This window comes from Dermacentor variabilis, unplaced genomic scaffold, assembly GCF_050947875.1.
Source record: "Dermacentor variabilis isolate Ectoservices unplaced genomic scaffold, ASM5094787v1 scaffold_13, whole genome shotgun sequence".
NCBI classification, from domain to species: Eukaryota; Metazoa; Arthropoda; class Arachnida; order Ixodida; family Ixodidae; genus Dermacentor; species Dermacentor variabilis.
In genome coordinates, this window is record NW_027460291.1 from 30,843,580 (window position 1) to 30,864,023 (window position 20,444).

General features: G+C 47.8%; 1 protein-coding gene across 4 annotated transcripts in view; it reads right to left on the reverse strand.

Annotated features, from left to right (window-relative positions):
- Positions 1 to 280: 280 nt before the first annotated feature.
- rempA (intraflagellar transport protein rempA) overlaps positions 281 to 20,444 on the reverse strand; it is a 113,817-nt gene continuing 93,653 nt past the window's right edge. For all 4 annotated transcript variants that reach the window (XM_075677725.1, XM_075677726.1, XM_075677727.1 and 1 more), the window contains exons 3-5: positions 13,597 to 16,348; positions 10,259 to 10,467; positions 281 to 1,452 (exon numbers count right to left, since the gene is read on the reverse strand). In XM_075677725.1, the coding sequence (XP_075533840.1) occupies positions 567 to 1,452; positions 10,259 to 10,467; positions 13,597 to 16,176 (3,675 nt within the window). In that variant the 5' untranslated portion in view covers positions 16,177 to 16,348 and the 3' untranslated portion in view covers positions 281 to 566. The remainder of the gene's footprint in view (positions 1,453 to 10,258; positions 10,468 to 13,596; positions 16,349 to 20,444) is intronic.

Genomic DNA, 20,444 nt, shown 5'->3' on the forward strand with positions numbered 1-20,444 from the left:
CAGAAAGTCCCTAACCGGGTCGAGCGGTTGTAATTTTAAGCCCGCAAATGAATCTGAAGCGAACGAAAGAAAGCGTGAAAACCAAACTCATCAATCTGAGAAAATGTATGTTCAAACACCACGAAAATACCGCGCTATACCCCTTCGACAAGCCAGCAAACATCTCAAGAGGCAGCATGTTTTTATGCGTGCGTAAAATTTAACCCAGAGCAGGGTGACAACTAACCGGCTATGCTGACATGCGAGATAAAGCTGTATTAGAAATATACAAAACGTAGCCAAAATGACTCGGCAGGTATAGCAGTTTTGTGGCTTTTATTTGCAATATTTCTCAGCTTTTTAGTGAACCCGTAGGAGCTCGGACAGAAATGACGATACCAGCGTCCAACTTTCACGACACCTGTCAACACAAACTTCATTGCGTCACTCTTGCTCAATGCGGCAGTCAGGGAAAGACCAGCAAATGATTGAGTAAATAGGGAGTAAAAAACAGAAGCAAACAAAAAACGCTGCGCGTAGAATCGGCATAAAGCTGGCCGAAGTGTCGCCACTGCCTACCAACATGTTCAAGGTGCGTCGGACAGTTCCTCCTGCACCTCTCCGTCCGAGCTGTAGCGATCTTCGTCTTCTTCCGTGGTGGCGCCATTGCTGGCAGCGGCGTGCCTCGCGAGCAGCGACATCTGCTGAAGACTGCGCCGGTCATCCGAGTTCCAACCGACGAGCCTCAAAATGTCAGCGTCCACGTAGTCGGACACCGACACTCCAGGCACGGCTGCCTGCAGCTCCTGCAGACAACGCCTCGCCGCGGCGTAGTCCTTTTCGCTTACGTAGTGCTGAACAAGGAACGCAAACAAGTCTCCCTTCCGCACAGCCGGTTCCAAATTCAGCTTCGTCATGGCTTCGCATTGAGCTGCCGCTTCGAGCGGACTGTCCGCGTACAGTTCCTGGATGGCGAGGAACTTTCGAACGGCGTCCATGTGGCCGTGGACCCTGGCCACTGCCTTGGACGCGTCTCTTGAGTCGCCGCACAGCTGGAGACACTCGTGAGCTTCGTTCAAGGCCGCTAGTGCCTTTTCGTAATCTCGACGATCTTCGATCTCGGCTCGCGCGCAGGACTCGTAGAAGCTGGCCAGCAGATCGAACGCCCTGGCCTTGGTGTAAAAAGATACTATGTTTTTGGCCGCGTCACTGTCTCGTTGCCAGTCGAGGGACTGGAGATAGTTGGCGGCCAGGATGTAGATTTCTCGCTGCCTGGACACGTTTGCGAAGAACACTATTTTACGTGTGTCGCCGGATTTGAGGAGTGCCCTCATGGCCTGGACTTTGTCGCCGGCCTGGGTGAACTTCTTGGCTGCCAGGTGGTAGTTGTCCTGTTTAAGGCAACATTCGGCGATTTTCACGAGGACTCCACGGAGCTTGGCCTTATCGTCCGTGGCACTTCCTTCGGTAAGCCTGTTGCAAAGAGCGAGAGAGGAAGAACAGCTGTCAAGTCGAAGGTAAATAGCACAAGAAAGGACAACAGAAAAAAAAAACAGAAAACGCAACAACTAACCGTGAGTGCCCCACTTCTATCTATGCTTACTATCGATTTAGCTCCACGGACAGAGCGGAACATGACGTAGACAACTTGGACATTTCAGTTTATACTACGGTAGTATCTAACACTAAATACGTCTACACAGGATAGTGCGGATTCGGTCGAACTATGATCAGAGAATTAACATATCAGACCGCTGACATACGAAAGCTGGTTTAGCCGGACACTTTGAATGTCGGAGACATCGGAAGTGCAGCAGGTCAAATGCCGCGTTTAGTGCAGAGGCCATACAGTAATTCGCGCGCGAGCACAATTGGAGTGTAGGCGACAAAAAAAGTGCATGTAAAATATGCTAGACACAGATATGCGGTGTTAAATCCGCTGAAAGTTGTGAAACGCAGTCCCCAACGTTCCCCAAGCCCCTCCTATGCCTTGTGAACCTAGATACTCATGACACAAAACAGTGAGTGGAAAAGCATTGAAACCAACAGGCGGAGATAAAAATAGATATTTGTTGTACGTGAATGATAGGAAGTATTGCCTTATGCACTCTTGTTTAAGCAGCGTGCGACCTGTACTGTGTGTGTTCCGCTTCATTGTTTGAGATTTTTCAACCTGCTATTTCTTTCCTTTTTCCTCCCCTTCTTCCTATCTTCCATTTCTATGTTTCTGTCACCTCCTTTCTGAAGTGTAAATCGGCAGGCGTTGTGCCTCTTCCGGCGGCAGTTGCTAGCCTGCTCCTCGCTTTCCCTTTCCTACCATGTGTATGTGTTTCCAAAGCAAATAATAATAATAATAATAATAATAATAATAATAATAATAATAATAATAATAATAATAATAATAATAATAATAATAATAATTATAATAGGCTGTCGAGTAATTGTTTCTCGCCAGCACAAATCTGCCAACCTGTGCACTGTCAGGAATGTGGACATTCTCTTGCTCTAAAATTCTTCATTGCCTTCACGTTGTTAAAAATTGCACCATAGTATGCAGGGCGTTACCAGCTGCATCATGTGCGAACACCGTTGGCTCTTGTAGCTCCTGGGCGCGCGTCCTCCCCAGCATTATATACCAGTAAGTTCTCACAGCCGTCCTCAATTATTGTCTCTGTGGTGTCATTATTCTAGGTTTCCACGTCAATGTCGACGCTGGCGTAGTTGCTTATGTCTACAGAGAGAGAGAGAGAGAGGAACGGCAGGGAGGTCAACGAGACACGTGTTTCTGATTTCACACACACACACACACACACCCACATATATATATATATATATATATATATATATATATATATATATATATATATATATATATATATATATATAGTTACGGGGTTAAACCAGCTAGACGTGTATTTACTGAATATTTACAATAATTATATCAGCTGACAAGATGGTAGCCAGCGCGCGAAGCCCGGAACATCGTCTTCTTCCGACGATGATTAAAACATCTTCGTCAGCGTGTCACATGAACCCCGGCGGCTGAAGCACCGGCTCGGTGCTGCTTAGGAGGCCACCTTGAAGCACCTTGAAGCTTAGCACCTTGAAGTTGGCAGTCGCTGGTTGAAACCTTGCCAGTGTATCGAGAGAAGGAATATTAGGCCAGTGACAAGAGCCGGAATGCTGGGAAAGACAACTAGGTCTGCCAGTCAAACTACTTGGTTTGTCACCAGTCCACCGGGTCCGTCAAAAGGAATCTGGAGAAATCGAACTGGTCGAAAAGGGGTTCGCTGGAAGAGCAGGCGGCAACCACATCATGACGATAGATTGGACAATAACCGGCGGAAGGTCAGTGCACATCCAAACAATTCTACGTTCGTGTTGCAGGTGCAAAGGACATTTCGGTCTATGGTTTTGTAACTGCCGCTCGCGGAGCCAGTAACAAAACCATAATACAGGCCGCAGCGAGGTGGTGTCACAACATTTCTCATTTCTTAGGAATCGAACCAGTAACCTTGTACTCGGAAGCAGAACGCCACAGCCACTGAATCATCGCGACGGGTAATCACACTCAGAACCTTACCTTATGTGTGCCTTATGTGTACCTATGTGTACCTATGTGTACTTATGTGTACATGTGTGTACCTTATGAAGTGGACATGAGCGCCGACAGCACGGGGTGGGGAGCTCCGGGGCCTGAGCCCCCTCCGAAGTTTTCCAGGAAGGGCGGAGCCTCCCCCCCCCTCCCCCGGTGATGCCGAAGCCTGCGCCCCTCCTAAAGTGTCATTACCAGAGTTCTCTTAGATCATTTGAGGTTTCTTTTGAGTTCCCTCTGCCTTTTCAGTTAAAATTTTATTAGGACTAAAAGCTTACCGCATTATTGTTGGCACGAGCGTGCACGGCTTTTAAAGGGAAGCTGAAAGGTTTTCCAGAAAAAATGAGTGAACATCTGTACATAATGGTTTTCAACCCTCCGAATTCGAATATTGTACCGAAATTGAGCGAAACAAAGCGCAAATATATTTTATTTCGACGAAAAGTGCAGCAGCGGACACGCCCAGCTCGCGCGTCTCGTTTCCGCCTGTGATTTCGGGCGCCTCGTGACGTCAACACTAGTGTTCATCCGAACCGACCGCAGCCGCTACACATGAAGCGCGGTGCCAGGTAGTTTCGTGCTGTTTTTCTGAGACGGTAATGGAAAATTTAGAGAGACTGCGTTTTTCTGAGGAGTTCGGCGTTACTCCCTACATGTACGAGCCGATTGCGAAGAGCCGGCCTCTCGAAGAAGCAAACGATGCTGGTGCGAGCAGTGCTTTCGACGCGAACGAAAGCGAAGTCTTGGGATCTCCTCGTGTTGGAAATGCTCTTTGGTGAGTATGTTTTTTGCAAAGCGATCTAGTGATCTCGCCGATCTTTCGCCGATGCAGTGAGCTCGTTTCCGGTCAAACAACTGTAGTGTTGTGTTCCTGCATGCCTCCTCGTGGAACGTAAGCGGGGATGCGATCGTTGGCATTTGTGCGCTGTCGAAAGCTGTCGGCAATCTACAAAGACGGTTTAAACGCGTGAAAAGCTTCCCGATTCATGCAGTACGTGTAGTGACCTTCATCTGTGCGCCATCCGCACACTACCCGTAACCGAAGTCGTAAAGGCGGCGAATTCCGTCGGCTACGTGAGACGGTCGGTTTCTCGCTGTGCGCGAGAGAACGGGGGAGCGTAGCATCCTGGCGTGCGCCGGCTTTCCAGCACATGCAAACTCTACATTTGCACTGCGTTATGGTAGCTGCATGCAGGCTGTTTTACAACACACGTGCAAATAGAAAATTCGCGGCGCTTTGCGACGAAACCTGCGTCAAGGGCGGGAGATAAACATGCACCTTGCGTTCAGCGTGCTAACACGAAGGAGCTCGCAGTAAATCAAAATCCAGGTTTGGGCGACTTCGTGTATTCATAAGGTCTTCCAACACTAGTTATCGTCAGTCAGTCCGTTCTTTGTTTTCGTTGCTCCGATCTTTTCGCACTGCGTTTAGAAAGCCTGCTAGTGTCAAGTAGTCCTCTCTCATTCTGTGGCCATATACAGCAACTGCGCAGGCCGAATTGCAGGGCTGGCCGTATACTACCACTCTACATACACGCAGACGCACCAACAAAGGAATGCAGGGTCGATCGAAGCAGATTACGATGGCACGCACGCAGAAACACGGTCAGGCACGGTTGCGGAGGCTGCGAAGGAACGGAACACCAGTGTTGACGTCACAACACCGCGGTTTCCGGTCTCCGCTCACATCGTCAGCGTCAGCAGCAGCGCGCGGCATTCGACGGGGGGCGGAGCTACAGCGCAATTTTAACCGACGATTACGTCGCTCCTAATTGAAAAAAAACTCCAAATTTTACCTACATGGTTTATAATGTTCCCGTATCCGTATATGAGCGTCTTATTGAATTCGACAGACTCTTCATCTTACCTTTAATTCATACTTACGCTTTATTTCTGCAAATCCTGACAACAAGAGTACACGCGCATTAGAAGAACCAACGGCGGCTACCTCAACCACATATCTTAAATTTAAAATTTTTTTTTAGAAATTTCCACTATGGACACCATATACAAACAATATATTTAAATATATACACAGGACAAAGTTTATTATAGTTTTTCGAGCGAGGAGGTAGCCAACTGCCAGTTATTTCTAAAGGTACTGGTAGCCTATGCCTAGAGAATGAATATGATGCTGTATGTTCACGTTGCTTTAAATTGCTTTGCGTGCTTTTTTGAACCCGCAAAAAGAAAACTGCAGACTTCAGTGACCCCTTCAGCAGAGCCTTTTATCAACGGCGTGTGATATGCACGTGAATGATCGTGTTTCAGTACTGTTTCTCTTTCCAGTAGGCAGTGCTAACGACTCATGAGAAAACAAGCTATTCTAATAATTTACATTTATTAGGGATAAACATCGCCACTTGCGTGCAGAGGTCACAAATATATACAGGGTGTTTTTTTAGCTGCACAATTTTTTTTAAATTAAAGAAATATAAATCACGATAACGTTATGATTACCATTCGAGTATACGGATAGGCGGCCTCTAAATACGGAGCAATTTCCGCAATTGCGTGCGTAATTAGCGAAGTTGCAGTAATTAATTTTCGCATTGTCAACAATAGCGCGTGCCAGCAAATGAGTACATTGAGGCCCGTCCTCGAGACTACCTATCCCAGCGATCAAATTTTGAATTGCGGATTTCATGTGGGAGCTACGCGAAGAATTAGTTCCCCTCGGCAGGCTCCTTGAAACCGAAACTGGCTGGAAAAAGAGCGTCTGTGTCGTCGATTTCTTCGATGGAAGTGGGCACGTGCTGTCCACTTAATATACGCATGGATGGGGTTGGGAAAGTTGCCCCCCCCCCCCCCCGGGAAAGAAACTTACCGCCTATGGAAGTGCCCATGCAAGATGAAAAAAAGAAAGAAAATCCCGCCACCGTCTGGAAGACGTTGAAGTAACAAGCGTTGGGGATTTGCTTTACTAGAATTGATATGAATGAGATTAAAGTCAGGTACACCAATGGAAATACGAGTTTGTACGTTTATTTCCCCATATGATAAACACACTCACAAACATGTCACTTGTACATATTGCAACCAACTATCACACACATCACTGCTCAACTTCTTCACAGCCACCTGCATTAAGTTCTTCACTTCATTGGTTAGACGACCTATTTTATTCCACAACACTTTCGTCGTCATCCATAGATTCACATACTTCTTCTCGGCAGTTCTTAATTAGCACAAGCACCCTCCTGTGATCAGTGAAGTAGTTAGGTATGAAACTTATTCGGCCCAGGACGAATTCCGCCCCCCTTCTAACGAAGTCAGAGAAAACCAAGTCCAACGCAGTTCCCCACTGGGTGGTCGGTTCGCTAACGCCTGATTTTAGTTTCAGGCCGAACGAGTCTTCCATTCATGGAAACACACTTGGATACGACGGCGATGGTATCTTGAATGGCCACATTGGGATCTTCACGGTTCTTTACATATGCCTGCACGCATGCCGCCTAGCACCATCTATGGAAGAAATCACGCTCACGTGATTGGTTTAATCAATCCGTCTTTTCCGATAGATCACAAGACAAATCGTTTGGTACCGGTCCCATTTGTATACGTCCACCCCTTGTCGAGTTACACACCCCTAAAGATGCGTCCGAAATCGGAATTTGCTTCGTTTTGGGGGTCAATGTGGGCCTAGAATTCGACTTTCGGTGCGATCGCGTACGTTTCCATTAGTAATCCCATGTATACAATGTTTATCTATTATTTATTCGTGGCTTTATATACGACCACCCATAGGGCTTTATTTACGTACCAAATTCGGCACACAACTGTCCCCGGGTGGGTACTCCTTGTTGTCCTAGTATATATGGCGGAACGAATGCATATATATAGAGAAAGAAATTCAACAACAAGGGATAGTCGGCGAAAAATGGCAACAGGAAACACGTCACGCCTAGTGTTAATATCATCCATTAGTGGATGCGAGCATCGAAAAAGAAAGTGAAATTAACTTACAGAGTGTTATTTTTTTATTCTTTCCCGCTAAAACTAATAAGTGTTTCGTATAAATGAACTTATACTTTGCGACTTATTTTTATTGCGTTACCTAGCAACAAGCTAAGCGCACGCCAGGCGCGACAGACGCATGCATCATGCGCCAGACAGGTCACCTTAGCCAACGGGGCCGGTTGCGCGTGTGAAGTTCGCCTGTTCGGCGACCTCTCTCTTTTGCATGTAGCGTGTTTGTTGGGCTCCCGGCGTATTCTTGCGTTCCTTCTGCACTTCGACACGGCACCACTGCACTATTGGACTACGGCAAGGCGAGAAATTTTGACAGCCTGCGACGCATTTGAGGCACTTTTGGCTTTTACGGCACGGAACCGAGACTTGTGATGTAGTTAGCGAAAAACAGCTCGACCGTCCTGCCGTACTTAACTTGAGTTAATGACTCGTACTGGGAGATGTTTGCGACGCTTTCTATGAGCCCCAACCTTATTATAACTTATTTCAGCAGTTCTTGGGCACGCTCGTCCCACCTGGCTTTGTGACGCAGTTAGCGAAAGGCACGTCGGCCGTGTGACGCAGTTTCGGATGCACTGAATCTCACCGGGACAAGTTTTGGCCCTTTCTCTGACCCACAACATTCTGTAACTGATTTCGTTACTTTTTGGTGTACTTTTCATGCCATGGTGGCCACGCCGGGCGTTGTGACGCAGTTAGCAAAAAGCAGCTCGGCCGCGTGTCGCAGTTAGTTTCGCGTGTACTTAATCTTACTAGGACAACTTCGTGACGCATTCTCTGACCCCTAAAATTGTTTTAATTAACTTCGTTACTTTTTGGGATACTTTTGAGGCACGCTCGCCACGCCTGGCCTTGTGACGCAGTTAGCAAAAAAGCAGGCCGGCCGTGGTGACAGATTGACGTGTACAGATATGGCCCCGCAACATATACCTTCTTTTGATACTCACGCTTGTCGAAGACGCGACGAGCGATTGCCAAGAGTGGTGACACTAGAGTGTGTTGGTTGCGGTGGCAGAACGCGCAAAAGATAACGCCGAGAAGCTTAAAAACCAAGAACTTGAAAATTCTGTCTTCTGAACGACTGAAAACTGGCTTTGCGCCCACGCGTTTTTCTTGAGTGCGAGTAGAAGGCATTTTGCGAGCGTCTAGCATGGTCCGGCTGAGAAGCTGTGTTCTGGCCACCTCTGTGTATGTAGCGTACTATCGCGTCGGCTGACGCCAAGCTATTTTGTAAACGCGCAGTGGGCCGTGCATTCGGGCTCCTAAAGTGCAGGAAATAATGCCCGGGAATGGGGAACGCTTGGAAATCAGACGTTTTCTTCATAATTTATAGTATGGCTTGGAATGAGTCGGGTATTTTCCACGCCACGTATGTAAAAGCGAATTGCTTTTTTTTTTGTAATGTCGCCCATTCACCACTTTTGCACGTTTCCCCTCCACACGCAGTATTCCTGTAAGGTCTAAATACCCAAGTGACACATACTTCTAATTTACTTTTTTCAGCTGATGCCGTCCGGTGGAGCTTCGTACGGGAACTAATGCTGCTTAGCTGGTGCCACAGCGGTGGATGAACGCACAACAAGCCCCGAACGAGCGAAATAAACATTTGCTCATTTACAACGCGTTTCGCGTCTACTTTATGAAATTGCACGTGGCAGAGATTCGATGGAGGCTTGTACAGATCGTCTGCAATCATTTTAATTAAACAAAAGATTCCGCACTAAGACCGCGCGCGATTGAGCAGAAAAAACAAAAAGAAAAGGCGCCGAGTAGCGCAGCCGGCGTAGCGCGTGCGAGCTAGCGTTCAAAACGCGCGCGCCCAGAACCAAAACCGGAAGCAGTAATGCCATCCGCTTGGTACACTACAGTCAATTCGGCTACTGGGTTCTATGGGAGTGTCCGCTCTTGTTGAATCTCTTTCTCTATGGTATATATGTGTAGCGGTCCCGTAACAGGACGGTTTAACTGCCCCGTTATAGGATCTATGTTTGGAGGGGGGGGGGTGGTACGGGCGCAACTAATTTTAGTGGCCGCCATCTCGGCTATGACGTCACACCGAGAGCCGCCACCTTGGATTTGGGAAACCGAAACTATGGAGCCATTGCGTCCCATGACATCACAATCACGTGGTTCCACCTCTACTATATTGGACCGTTACGTCATCATTGGCACCCGAATTCGGCCGCCATCTTGCATTTCACATTCCTAAACTACGAAGCCATGTTTGATTATGATGTCATGATCACGTAGCTTCACCTCTATCCGCCATATTGGATTACGACATCATCATTGGTACCAGAATTTTGCCGCCACCTTGGATTATGAGGTCACAGTCACGTGACGTCACCAATCACCAATTGGGTTGCTATTGGTTTACTATGGGGGGTCACCATCTTGAATTTCTCGGTGACGTCAACAATTGGCGGCCATCTTGGATATATTAGTGACGTCACCAATCAATCACCAACTCGATACACGAATTACGTCACCAATCGGCTTGCTATATCGATTTACTATGGGGGCCGCCATCTTGAATTTCTCTGTCTGAAAATTTCAAGCCGAAGGGAGGTGGTAGCAGACCCCAAGAAATCGAGAAATGTGATTAGTAAGAGCTGATGCGCTTAAAAGAACTGTCGCGGATAATTCATTTCCATCCTTCGTGCGCCTAACTGTGTCCAATGCTTAAGCGTGTGTTCGCGCTCGGGCACTTACCTATCGGCGAGCTCCTCGGTGATGAGCACGTTCGACTGGACGCACAGCTGGAGCGCGGCCTCGCTCTGCCCACTGGCCGCGAGAAGCAGCACGGCCTGGTCGTGCTTTCCGGTGGCCGCCAGTCGGTCGGCCGTGGTGCGCACAAGGACCGGGTCGGCGTTGGGACCCAGCTCTTGGGCGGCCTGCTGCAGCGCGCCTAGGTCCCCGGCCTGCGCACACGTGCACGCAGCAGGCCCGGCGTGGCAAGTTGAGAGACGCGCGATTTCCGAGAGCGAAAGACTGCTCGAACATTAAGAGGGGGGGGGGGGGGCTATATACCATTCGATATGGTATATAGGAAAGTTCGACATATACGAATATAAGAGATTTTCGATGGTAAAAGCAGTGTGGGTTTCGAAGAACCAAATATTTCGCAAATGAACCTGGCATTTCATAAGGGAATCAGTGAACCATGTATTCCAAGACGGTTTGCTTCTATCTCCGTTTTACCACCGCTGAATCCGCTACGAGGCATTTCTGATGAGAACGGTATCCTCTACGCAGTTATAGTGTTTCATTCAGTCTTGGAGCGGTGTATAGATAGTCTGAACTGGACCTAGTTCGATTCTGCTGATATTCGGCTCAAGTTAATCGCGAACGTCGGGTTATTTCTTTTTTGCGGGCGGCGCTGTTACGTATGCGGCGGTTAGACGCCGAGGGCGGCAGGTAGACCGGCCAAGGAACAGAGGACCCACACAGCGCCAGGAAGACAATGACCTTTATTCCTTCAGCGACGCGTTTTTTGTACGCTAAGTGGCCAATCAGGGGGTGGAAAAAAAGAAAAGATAACGCGGCAAGCGGGGCAATCTTATCTGCAGGCCCCAACGTAGAATGTGACCAGCACCGCGAATGTTACAGCGCCAAGAGCGCGCACTCATGACAGGAGCCAGCATGCAAAAGGTACGAAGACATCTGACCCCTGTCAGCTGTCTAAAGCGATCTCTACACAATGCGATCTCTACGCAATGAGAGCGAAGGTCCCAACATTTGGCTCATACTCGTTGCCACGCTACAATAAAGAGACGCATTGCAGGAACTGGCTGCCAACCGGTCCGGATTTTTTGTGCCAGTGTCCCAAGTTTTTTTAGGGAAAATGTCATAGTCCCGGCACGACTCAATCAGTGCCAATGTTTCCGACGTGTAGGCCAGCAGGGTGACACAGAACTAGGATTTTCCTCGCCATGAGTGCATGGAACAACGTGTGGGCCAGAACAGTGACCTTTTATAATCATGCGTAGCGCGAAGCAATCGGCCATGCATACTAAGAGACACGGGACAAGCGCTCGTCCTGTGTCTCTTTGATTGCATGGTCGCTTGCTTTGCGCCAAACTTATTCCGAGGAAAAGAAAAAGAAACATGCACAGTCTACCCCAAGGACAAGTGCTAAAGTATATTTCTATTATAATTGTTCGTCCAGTCCTTGCAGGCAACATTCTATCGAAAATAGTACTCATTATCGCGAAAAGTTTGTGCAAGTTAAAGTCAACGTGAGGACTGCAAAATGCAATGTTGTAGACAGAAGATAGCCAATACTCACTGCCTCTTCCCTCCGTCCTGCTGCTTTCAGTAAGCGGGTAAAAGCGGGTTGGTAATCCTAATTGTGAGTCTTCGTCGATTGTTCGAGGGAACGGCATTTTCGAAATGATAATATTACCCAGTGCTTGTCGCACCGTACACAAACCATCACGTATGTCCGACTTTTTTCTTCGACATATAATCTCTTTTTTTTTTCTTCGTGCATTGCATGGACACAGATCTGTAAAACTGCATGGTATACGGCAAAATTTGACTACCTTGCGTTCAGTATCCCCGGTGCAAAAGAAAAAAAAACATTGCGTCGGTCAGACACCTTTTCTTAGCCCTGTTCAAGCCATGATTGTGACGCTTTCGTTGTACGCAAGCGTCGCAACAAACGCCGATTCGCGAATGCAACAATATTTGGCATGGAGTCACCAGCTATGGAGCGTACACCTCCTACGACTCCTGGGTGTGAACCCAGCAATTTGGAAGTATATACCGGCTCGTTATGTTTGGAGCCGACGACTGCATCTCTTGTCAGTAATTATAAACAAAACATAAATATGATTATAAGGGACGGCGCACTGCCTCATGAGCAGGGCACTTCGAATTAATTTTGACCATCCGTGGTTTTTTTTAACGGGCACCCAATGCACGATACACGGGCGTTTGTGCATTTCGACCCCTCCGAAATGCGGCCACCGCGGCAGGGATTCGATCCCGCGACCTCGTGCTTAGCAACGCAACGCCAGAGCCACTAAGCCACCGCGGCGGGTCGTAAATATTATCCCGTTGGTTATCATGACTGGTCAACACTCACGAGCCAGCCGACATGACACTTGACACAATACGCAAACTCGTTATGAAAGGCACTTAGGAATAAGTGTACAGAAACCTTTAATCTGGCTCCTGAGCGACAGGCCGGTTGGTTCGTCGTGGTTCAGAATTGTGTGGCGCCCTTTAAAGAGGAACACTACGTAAAGTGATATTCATAAATCACACTTCTGGGAGACCGATGCACTGCAGCCTTGCTGTGCGAAGTGTTGCTAAGCCAGAAAAAAGGGCAAATACGAATGGCGACGCCCTCTTACAGTTCCCCGCACTATCTGGCCCGTGAAGTCACGGATTAGGATAGAGTATGCTCGGGACTAATAACGTTTTGTTGATAAAAAATGACTACGTCGCATTTTAAAGGAATTCGAGCATTGAACCTAGCGAGTTTTCAACCAAGCGAGTGACTTTTTCCGCACATGAAACGGCCCAAACATGCGAAAGTATACTTTAAAATATGTGACGTAACACTGACGCGCGCCTGTGCGACTTGCGCGCGAGATTTAAGGGAAGCTTTGGCCTTCATTTTCTCCGTCAGTAATAAACCTCTCTATGTTGAACAAACGAAGAGAATTTCGAAAGAATACTGCGCGATTCCAAAGCGAACGTTGCTCTTTAGTGTCTATTCAAAGGCGAGGGGAGGGAAGCCTTTACATCCATGCTGCATTTCTACTCGCATGACGCAACACATTTTATGGAGGTATTGCCCCATGTATCTATATTTGCGCTCTATCGTTCGCCAAATCGCAAATCTAGTTTTAAGACTTAAATACTGAATTCTGACAGGGAGGCAACGGGCAGAAGTAAATTTTCTGTTTTGTTGGCAGTTTCTAGGCTTTTTCGTAAATAAAGTATCACTTTAACTACAAAACTACAGTGGCGCCTTGCATCGCGTCAGGTAGGGGTGACTGAAGGACAGTAGGGAAACATAGGAACAACGAGTGCTTTACCTGGAGAGCCAGTTCAGCTGCTTTGGAAGCCCATCCTCCATGCTGGTAGAGGGTGACCGCTTTCTCGAGACCATCTTGGCGCTGCTCGAAGTAGCGGGCCGCCTCAAGCGCTTCTTTGGGCGTTGCTTGCAACGCGAGGGTGTACAGCTGGTCGTCCATCTCGTTCTCCTTGCAGACCCTAATCGCGTTGCCGAACGCGCGCGCCCTCGCGAAGAAGTGAACCGCCTGCAGCACGTTGTCCTGGTTCTCCAGGTACCTCGCCAGGTGAAAGCACGCCGCCCGGTCTTCCGTCTCATTGGCGATGTCGCACGCCTTGTCCACGTTGCCGAAGTAGCAATGCACACGCAGCAGCGACAGGTAGTCCTGCGCGGCTTCGTAAAACTGCAACGCCGCCTCCATCTCGCCGATGCTCTCCATGTACTGCGCCCACCACTTCATCATGTCGGGACTTCCGCTGGCGCGAACGTATTGCTCTAGCGCCTGCGGATCGTCGAAGAGCATGCGAGGCACGTCGAACAGGTGCGTATCTGCTTTCTCATACGCTACCACCGCTTTCTCGACGTCGCCAGACGCCTCGAGGTGTTTGCCGTAGTTGTGGTACGTGGCCCGGAGACGAATTCGGTCGTGCTGTCGAGCGACGTCTACGGCTCGCTCCCACTGACCTGAATCTTCTAGAACCCTGACCAACAGGTCGTAGCGACCGCAGCTGTAGAGCAATTCCTCCGCCTCCTGGACCATGCCGAGCTGGAGTGCCAAGATGGCAGTTTGCGCTTCCAGTTCGGGCTCAGTCTCCATGGCTCGTCTCAGGGACCAAGCCCCACGCGCGTGAGCCATTTTTCCGAGGCATATCTTGGCCACATCGAGCCGCTTGGTTCTCACACACATCCTCGCCATGTTCTCCCATACTGCTTCATTTTTTATGGACTTTATGGCCTTGAAAGCCTCGTCCATGTCCCGCAGCGTCATGAAAAAGCTGAAAGTCATGATAGCGTCGCGGACGGTGTCGTCGCAGTCTTGAAAGCCGACGAAATCTCGCATCGGAAGCCGGAAGACATGCTTTGAACCAGGAGCTCTCTCAGCTGCGCCTGGCTCGTTGACGTCCCCAGAATGCTTGGCCAAAAGGTAAAAGAAAGGCACCTGCACGCCCATCAGTCTGAATTTGTCGTCAAGCGGGAAGACATCTTGCTCCAGAATGCCATGCTCTGTAGTTACAAACAGTGATACCACCACGACGTGTGGCTCTTGATTTCCCGGCGCATCGTTTTTCACACGTCCACCTGGGTTACTCCGAGCTTCGCAAACGAGCAGTCTAGGGTCGGTTTCGTCCCAGTAATGAGAAACCGGAGCTCGGTCGCGTACGGTGCCACTGGATGGCGAGTCGCTGTCAGCTTTTCCTTTTGTGCTTTCGCCGGTCGCGAAATTGAATTGGAACACTGAGTCGTCTTCTATGCTCCATACGTAAAGAATGCAGCCTTCGCGTCGTGTGCTCAGATGTTGCGCGCTGTCCTCTATAACGAGAAGGCTCACTTTATTTCCGGTGCAGTTGCACTTAATGCTAGAAATTCTGTGCGGCACATCATGCCCCTTGGCAACAAGCGCTGTCTTTAGCTCTGCGTGAAGTTTAGCCTCCCGCCTGCTTAAGTCCCAGACGCGAACGTGTCCGTTTGATAAGCCAAGTGCGAGAAAGATTCCCGATATGTCGAGGCACACTGCACTCACGTCGTCTTCCGAGACAGGGATCGCTTGCTTAAGGATGCCCTGAAAGGTCTTGGCGTTGAGCTTGCCGTTTTCCACAAGGTAGACGCTCGCGTCGTGCAGTCCAATAAGCGAAGAAGCCGTGTTCATAGCTCCTAAGAACTTGGCTGATTTACTACTCGGCAGGGTCTCGTAGAAGAACAGCCGCTTTCCGTTGGACACGGCGATGTGGTGCCGACTGACGAATAGAGACTTCACAGGTATTTCGGTTTGCAGGATTATCTGACTGTTGCTGGAGACACCGTCCACAAATACTTGTTTGGCGGCTGTTTGAAGAGCGAGGCAGCCTTCCCGGAAACTGAAGCAAGCTTCCTGCTCGATCAGGAGAAACATATCCTCACTCGTTAGGGTGCCGGCAATCCGGTGAGTCTCGGACCACGCCAGTTCTCGCAGGGGACTGCGCAAACTAGCGGCCAATTGCGACCGCCAATGTGCAGTGCCCGCGGCATTTTCGGTCAGCGTCCACACGACGACGCGGCCGCGGTTCGTGCCGACGATCAGGGTCCTTCCGAAAGCATCTGCGGCTATACAGGACACTGCTTCGCCGTAGTCCGCGTCTGGAAGCGAAAGCACCGTGGTCTCGCCGGTTTCGAGGTTCAGCAAGCGAACACTGGCTTCACCGGCCGCAATGCCAATGACTCCATCCTCCACTGCTACCCACGCGACCGCCATGTCTGTACCATGGCCGCTAATTTTGAAACGACTCTGCTCTGACAGCGAACCGTCGTCTGCGATGGCAAATTGGGCAAGGGTCAACGTGTCAGTGACGACTACGAGCGCGTCTCTGGAAACGTCGTGCAGAAGACGGGCGACACCTGCGTCCATCTGGTAGACGTCACCGCAGCTCCCGTTCTCACTGACGAAGTAGATTACTCCCGTCGTTGAGCCCACGTAGAAGTCATTGGAAGCTGCTTCGTTGTCTGCCAATTCAGAGGGCTGCTCGTTCCACTCAGGCTGCAGGAACACTTCCTCCTCGCCGCCATCGTGTGCCGGGGCGCTGGGCAAAACAGGACAGCGCAGTCGAGCACGGCATAGCGTCTTATACTTAAGCAGGGCGTCCCGCATAACTAGAGCAAAAAATTTATACATGAAAAGCGCGTCGGAAGTGAATTGAACCTAACGCATACTATTCGCAATGACCTATAGTAACTCAGACAATTCGTTTTCCCCATAACTCATTCATTAATTAAGTTTAATGACCCAACTTTTTCATTATTGGCTGACGAATCCAAGTATGATATACAGATTTGTAGAGCACCTTCAGAAACCACCAATCGAGTTGCTTCCTTTAAGATACCTCTGACGTAGTCCTTTTTTCCGGGTTGCAAAAAAAGTCCGCGAAATATGAAAAAAAAAGCCACGTGACGGAGCGCTTGCGCAGTGGTATTGTGCTGCTATCAAGCGTGCGTTTGGTGAACAAGGTCGGCTCCCGTCGGATGACGGCGAATATGCATGCTACTGGCCGAGCGCTGCCGATGAGATAAAGAACGCCCTGCCGCTTCCTCGTCGCTAGTCATGATGCAGCCGACCTTGTTCACCGAACGCACGCTTGAGAGCAGCACGACACCACTGCACAAGCGCTCCGTCACGTGGTTTTTTTTCATATTTCGCAGCATTTCTTTACAACCGGAAAAAAAGGACTACCTGAGAGGTATATTAAAAGAAACAACTCTATCGGTGGTTTCTGAAGGTGCTCTACAAACCTGCATATCATATTTGGGGTCGTCAGCCAATAATTATAAAGTTGGGTATTTAAACTTAATTAATTAGTGAGTCATGGGGAAAACAAAAAAATTGTCTGAGTTACTATAGGCTACTGCGAATAATATGCGTTCGGTTTCATTCGCTTCCGACGCGCCTTTCATTTTTAACTTCTTGGTTCAATTTATGTGGGACACCCTGTATTGCTTATCGATATTCACCGAGTAGTATACCCAGAACATTTACTTAGTTACTTACTTGAACCTCTACTCGTAGCGTTCGCAGCAAGTAAATCGAAATTCCTGCGGCGCGATCAGCCAGGCTAACATCTGCGACATATAGTTTGTATCTCTCTATTTTGTGGCGCGGCAGCTGTCGCTACTGTAATGCGCCAAGCGCCAAGGGCAGGTTTGTGCTTTATGGCATAATAGCATATTGGCAGTGAAAAAGGGCGAGGCAACAAGGAAGTAGCGAAGCACAAGGAAGCGACGTGACTTTGAAATATAGTTTGGTTAGAGAAGCAATTAAACGAGTCTGCACAGTGTGTGCGATGTATCTGAACAAAGCGGTACGCTGTTCACGGATAAGACCCAGAACGCATTGTCGTACTAAACCGAATAAGTGTTGCGTGTTATTTAAGTTTGGTTACGATCAATAGCTGTGGAAATTATCAAATATTCTTTGTAATGTTGTTATCAATATTAGATAATTATCAAATACAAATACACAAATGTTACTCGCTAAGTTTGGTAGCCCGATAAGAAGCATGCATTGGGTGCAATTGCTCCCAGCAAGCTCCTTATAACATAGGTATATTTTCCTGGTCTAAGAGAAGCCCGACAAATATGGAACGAATGACGTCGCCTCTCACATGCGCGTTAATGCCATGTAATGCCCTCACAGATGTGTTCATGGAACAAGGCCGAAGTTTTGACCGCAACTCGAGTTTAATTCTGAGTTACTGGAAAAGAGAGTTATTGAGAGTTACAGAATGCATTCCAAGGAAGGGAAGCGTAGCACAGGGCGGCAGAAAGTTAGGTGGGCGGATGAGATTAAGAAGTTTGCAGGGACAACATGGCCACAATTAGTACATGACCGGGGTAGTTGGAGAAGTATGGGAGAGGCCTTTGCCCTGCAGTGGGCTTAACCAGGCTGATGATGATGATGATGATGACTGGAAAAGGTGTGCGTTGGTCAGAGGGGTTTTGTGCCTAAGTTATCTGTAAAGGACCAGTAAGGTAGACAGAACGCTGTGACTGGTGTAAGGGTGCGCGATAGTAATTTTCAAAACCGAATCCAGTACGCATAAAATAATTTTAAAGTATGGTTTTTCGAATAACCTTCTTTCAACACAATGTTCCAATTCTGCAAAATTTTACTTACTGTAAAATTAAACCAACCACAGAAGATCCGAACGCTATGCATTGAAATAAGCTCCTATATTGTGGCAACGCCTGTAGAATATTCGAGGTTTTAGTTTTCCCTGTATTGAAGGTGCTATCTCGTAACCGTTTGTTAAATAAAACTCAGGCATTAAACTTCAATAAAAAGTTTGGCAAAATGGCAACTTCACGAGTGAAGTGAGAGTACCCGAGCAACTTGGAGAGCATAGTCAACAGAAACCTCCGTTATATAATGTAATAGATAAGCCTAGCTCTTCCCCATATGATAATACTAGAATGGTGGCACATGAACGTCGGTGTCACACGAGCATTGAGTAGCCAACATCGCCTCCAGATAAATGGTGTACTCATCACGGTGCTACAAATGCTTCGGCTTCACGTGTTGTCCAAGGATGGAAAGGAGAAAAACGAAACCCTCGCCCTTTTAAATTATTTTTTTTTCGAGTGCTTGCTCGCCGGGCTGATTGTTCGAAAACTATGTGATAAATATATCGTGTTTCGAATATTACCTATTGGATTCTAATAGGTAATACTCGAATCGAATATTGCCTATTCGAAATTTTCGAATGTTCGCACACCCTAAACCCGTGTAAATGCGCGCCGCCTTAACAACAACAACAACAACAACAACAACAACAACAACAACAACAATAATAATAATAATAATAATAATAATATCAATATTAAAAAACACCGCTCACTAAGGACCGATGACGTAATTTTTTAATTTTTGAACTGAATTTACGATTATTTCACGGTAGTATATTAGTAATTAGCTAGAAGAGGAAATGGAGGTGAAAGTAAATTTTTTTTATTCGCTCAGAAATCATAACACCTTTCAAATAAAACTCTATACATCCGATCGCAACGCTACTATACGTCTGCCAGTTCGAACAGCTTGCGTTTGGCCTAGTTGCTACAAATGCGCAACGATTGTCTGCACTCAGGTGGAGCAAAAAACTAACGCATCGTATAGTCGGCGAAGTAGCATCAAACCATGTATGTTTTTTTTGTTACATCACGCATACATCCCGCCTCGTTTTTAGGAAAGAAGTGCTGGAGCATCGAAGGTGCAGCTTGGAGGAGTGGCAGCTTTTATGAAAGCCGGATTGAGCGTTGAAATTCGATGATGAATATCTTAATTTAGGTGCGATCTTCAAGATTGTTCAAAAATGGGGTTGCATTAAAATGTCACTGCCTCCAAATTGGCCATATAGACAACTACCTACAAGGCGCTACTAAACACTTATATCACAGATATTCGTAAATTAGACTTCTGAAACTTCGAAAGCTTACGTTATTACCGCAAAAGTATGTCCGCCTGGCCTACTAACGCACCAGAAAAAAAACTCGTTCCCTACGCTATTGGACGTTTTATAATACGTGCATATATATATATATATATATATATATATATATATATATATATATATATATATATATATATATATATATATATATATTCTCAGCATTTCTGCGGACTTCATGTTCTTCTGTACAAAGTCATCAACAATCATCGGCTCGTGTTCGTTTCAGCGTCGGCGCCACTTTTCCTTCTTGGAATAAAGCGTCGTCTCGATCGTGCTATTTCAAGTGGTGGAGGCGCTTTAAGATCCCTTCGACCTCACTTCTCTTCAAGATCGCTCCTGGAGCTACGTCTGGGACTCCGCTTACGCCAACAGGCCACCATGTCGCAAGACCAGCCCGCAGCGTCCACCAGCTCGGTTCAAGTGCCAGCCACCCCAACTCCCAGCCCTGCCAACAACCTACATCGCGATCCTGAAATCTTCTCTGGCTTGCCTGTTGAGGACGTTGAAGACTGGCTCGACAACTACGATTGTGTCAGCGAGTACAACAGCTGGAACGAGACATCGAGGTTAAACAACGTACCATTTTACGTCTCTCAAGTTACCAAGACATGGTTCGTGAATCACGAGAGACAATTCCGTGATTGGTCGTCTTTCAAGGAGCAGCTACGGAGGATTTTTG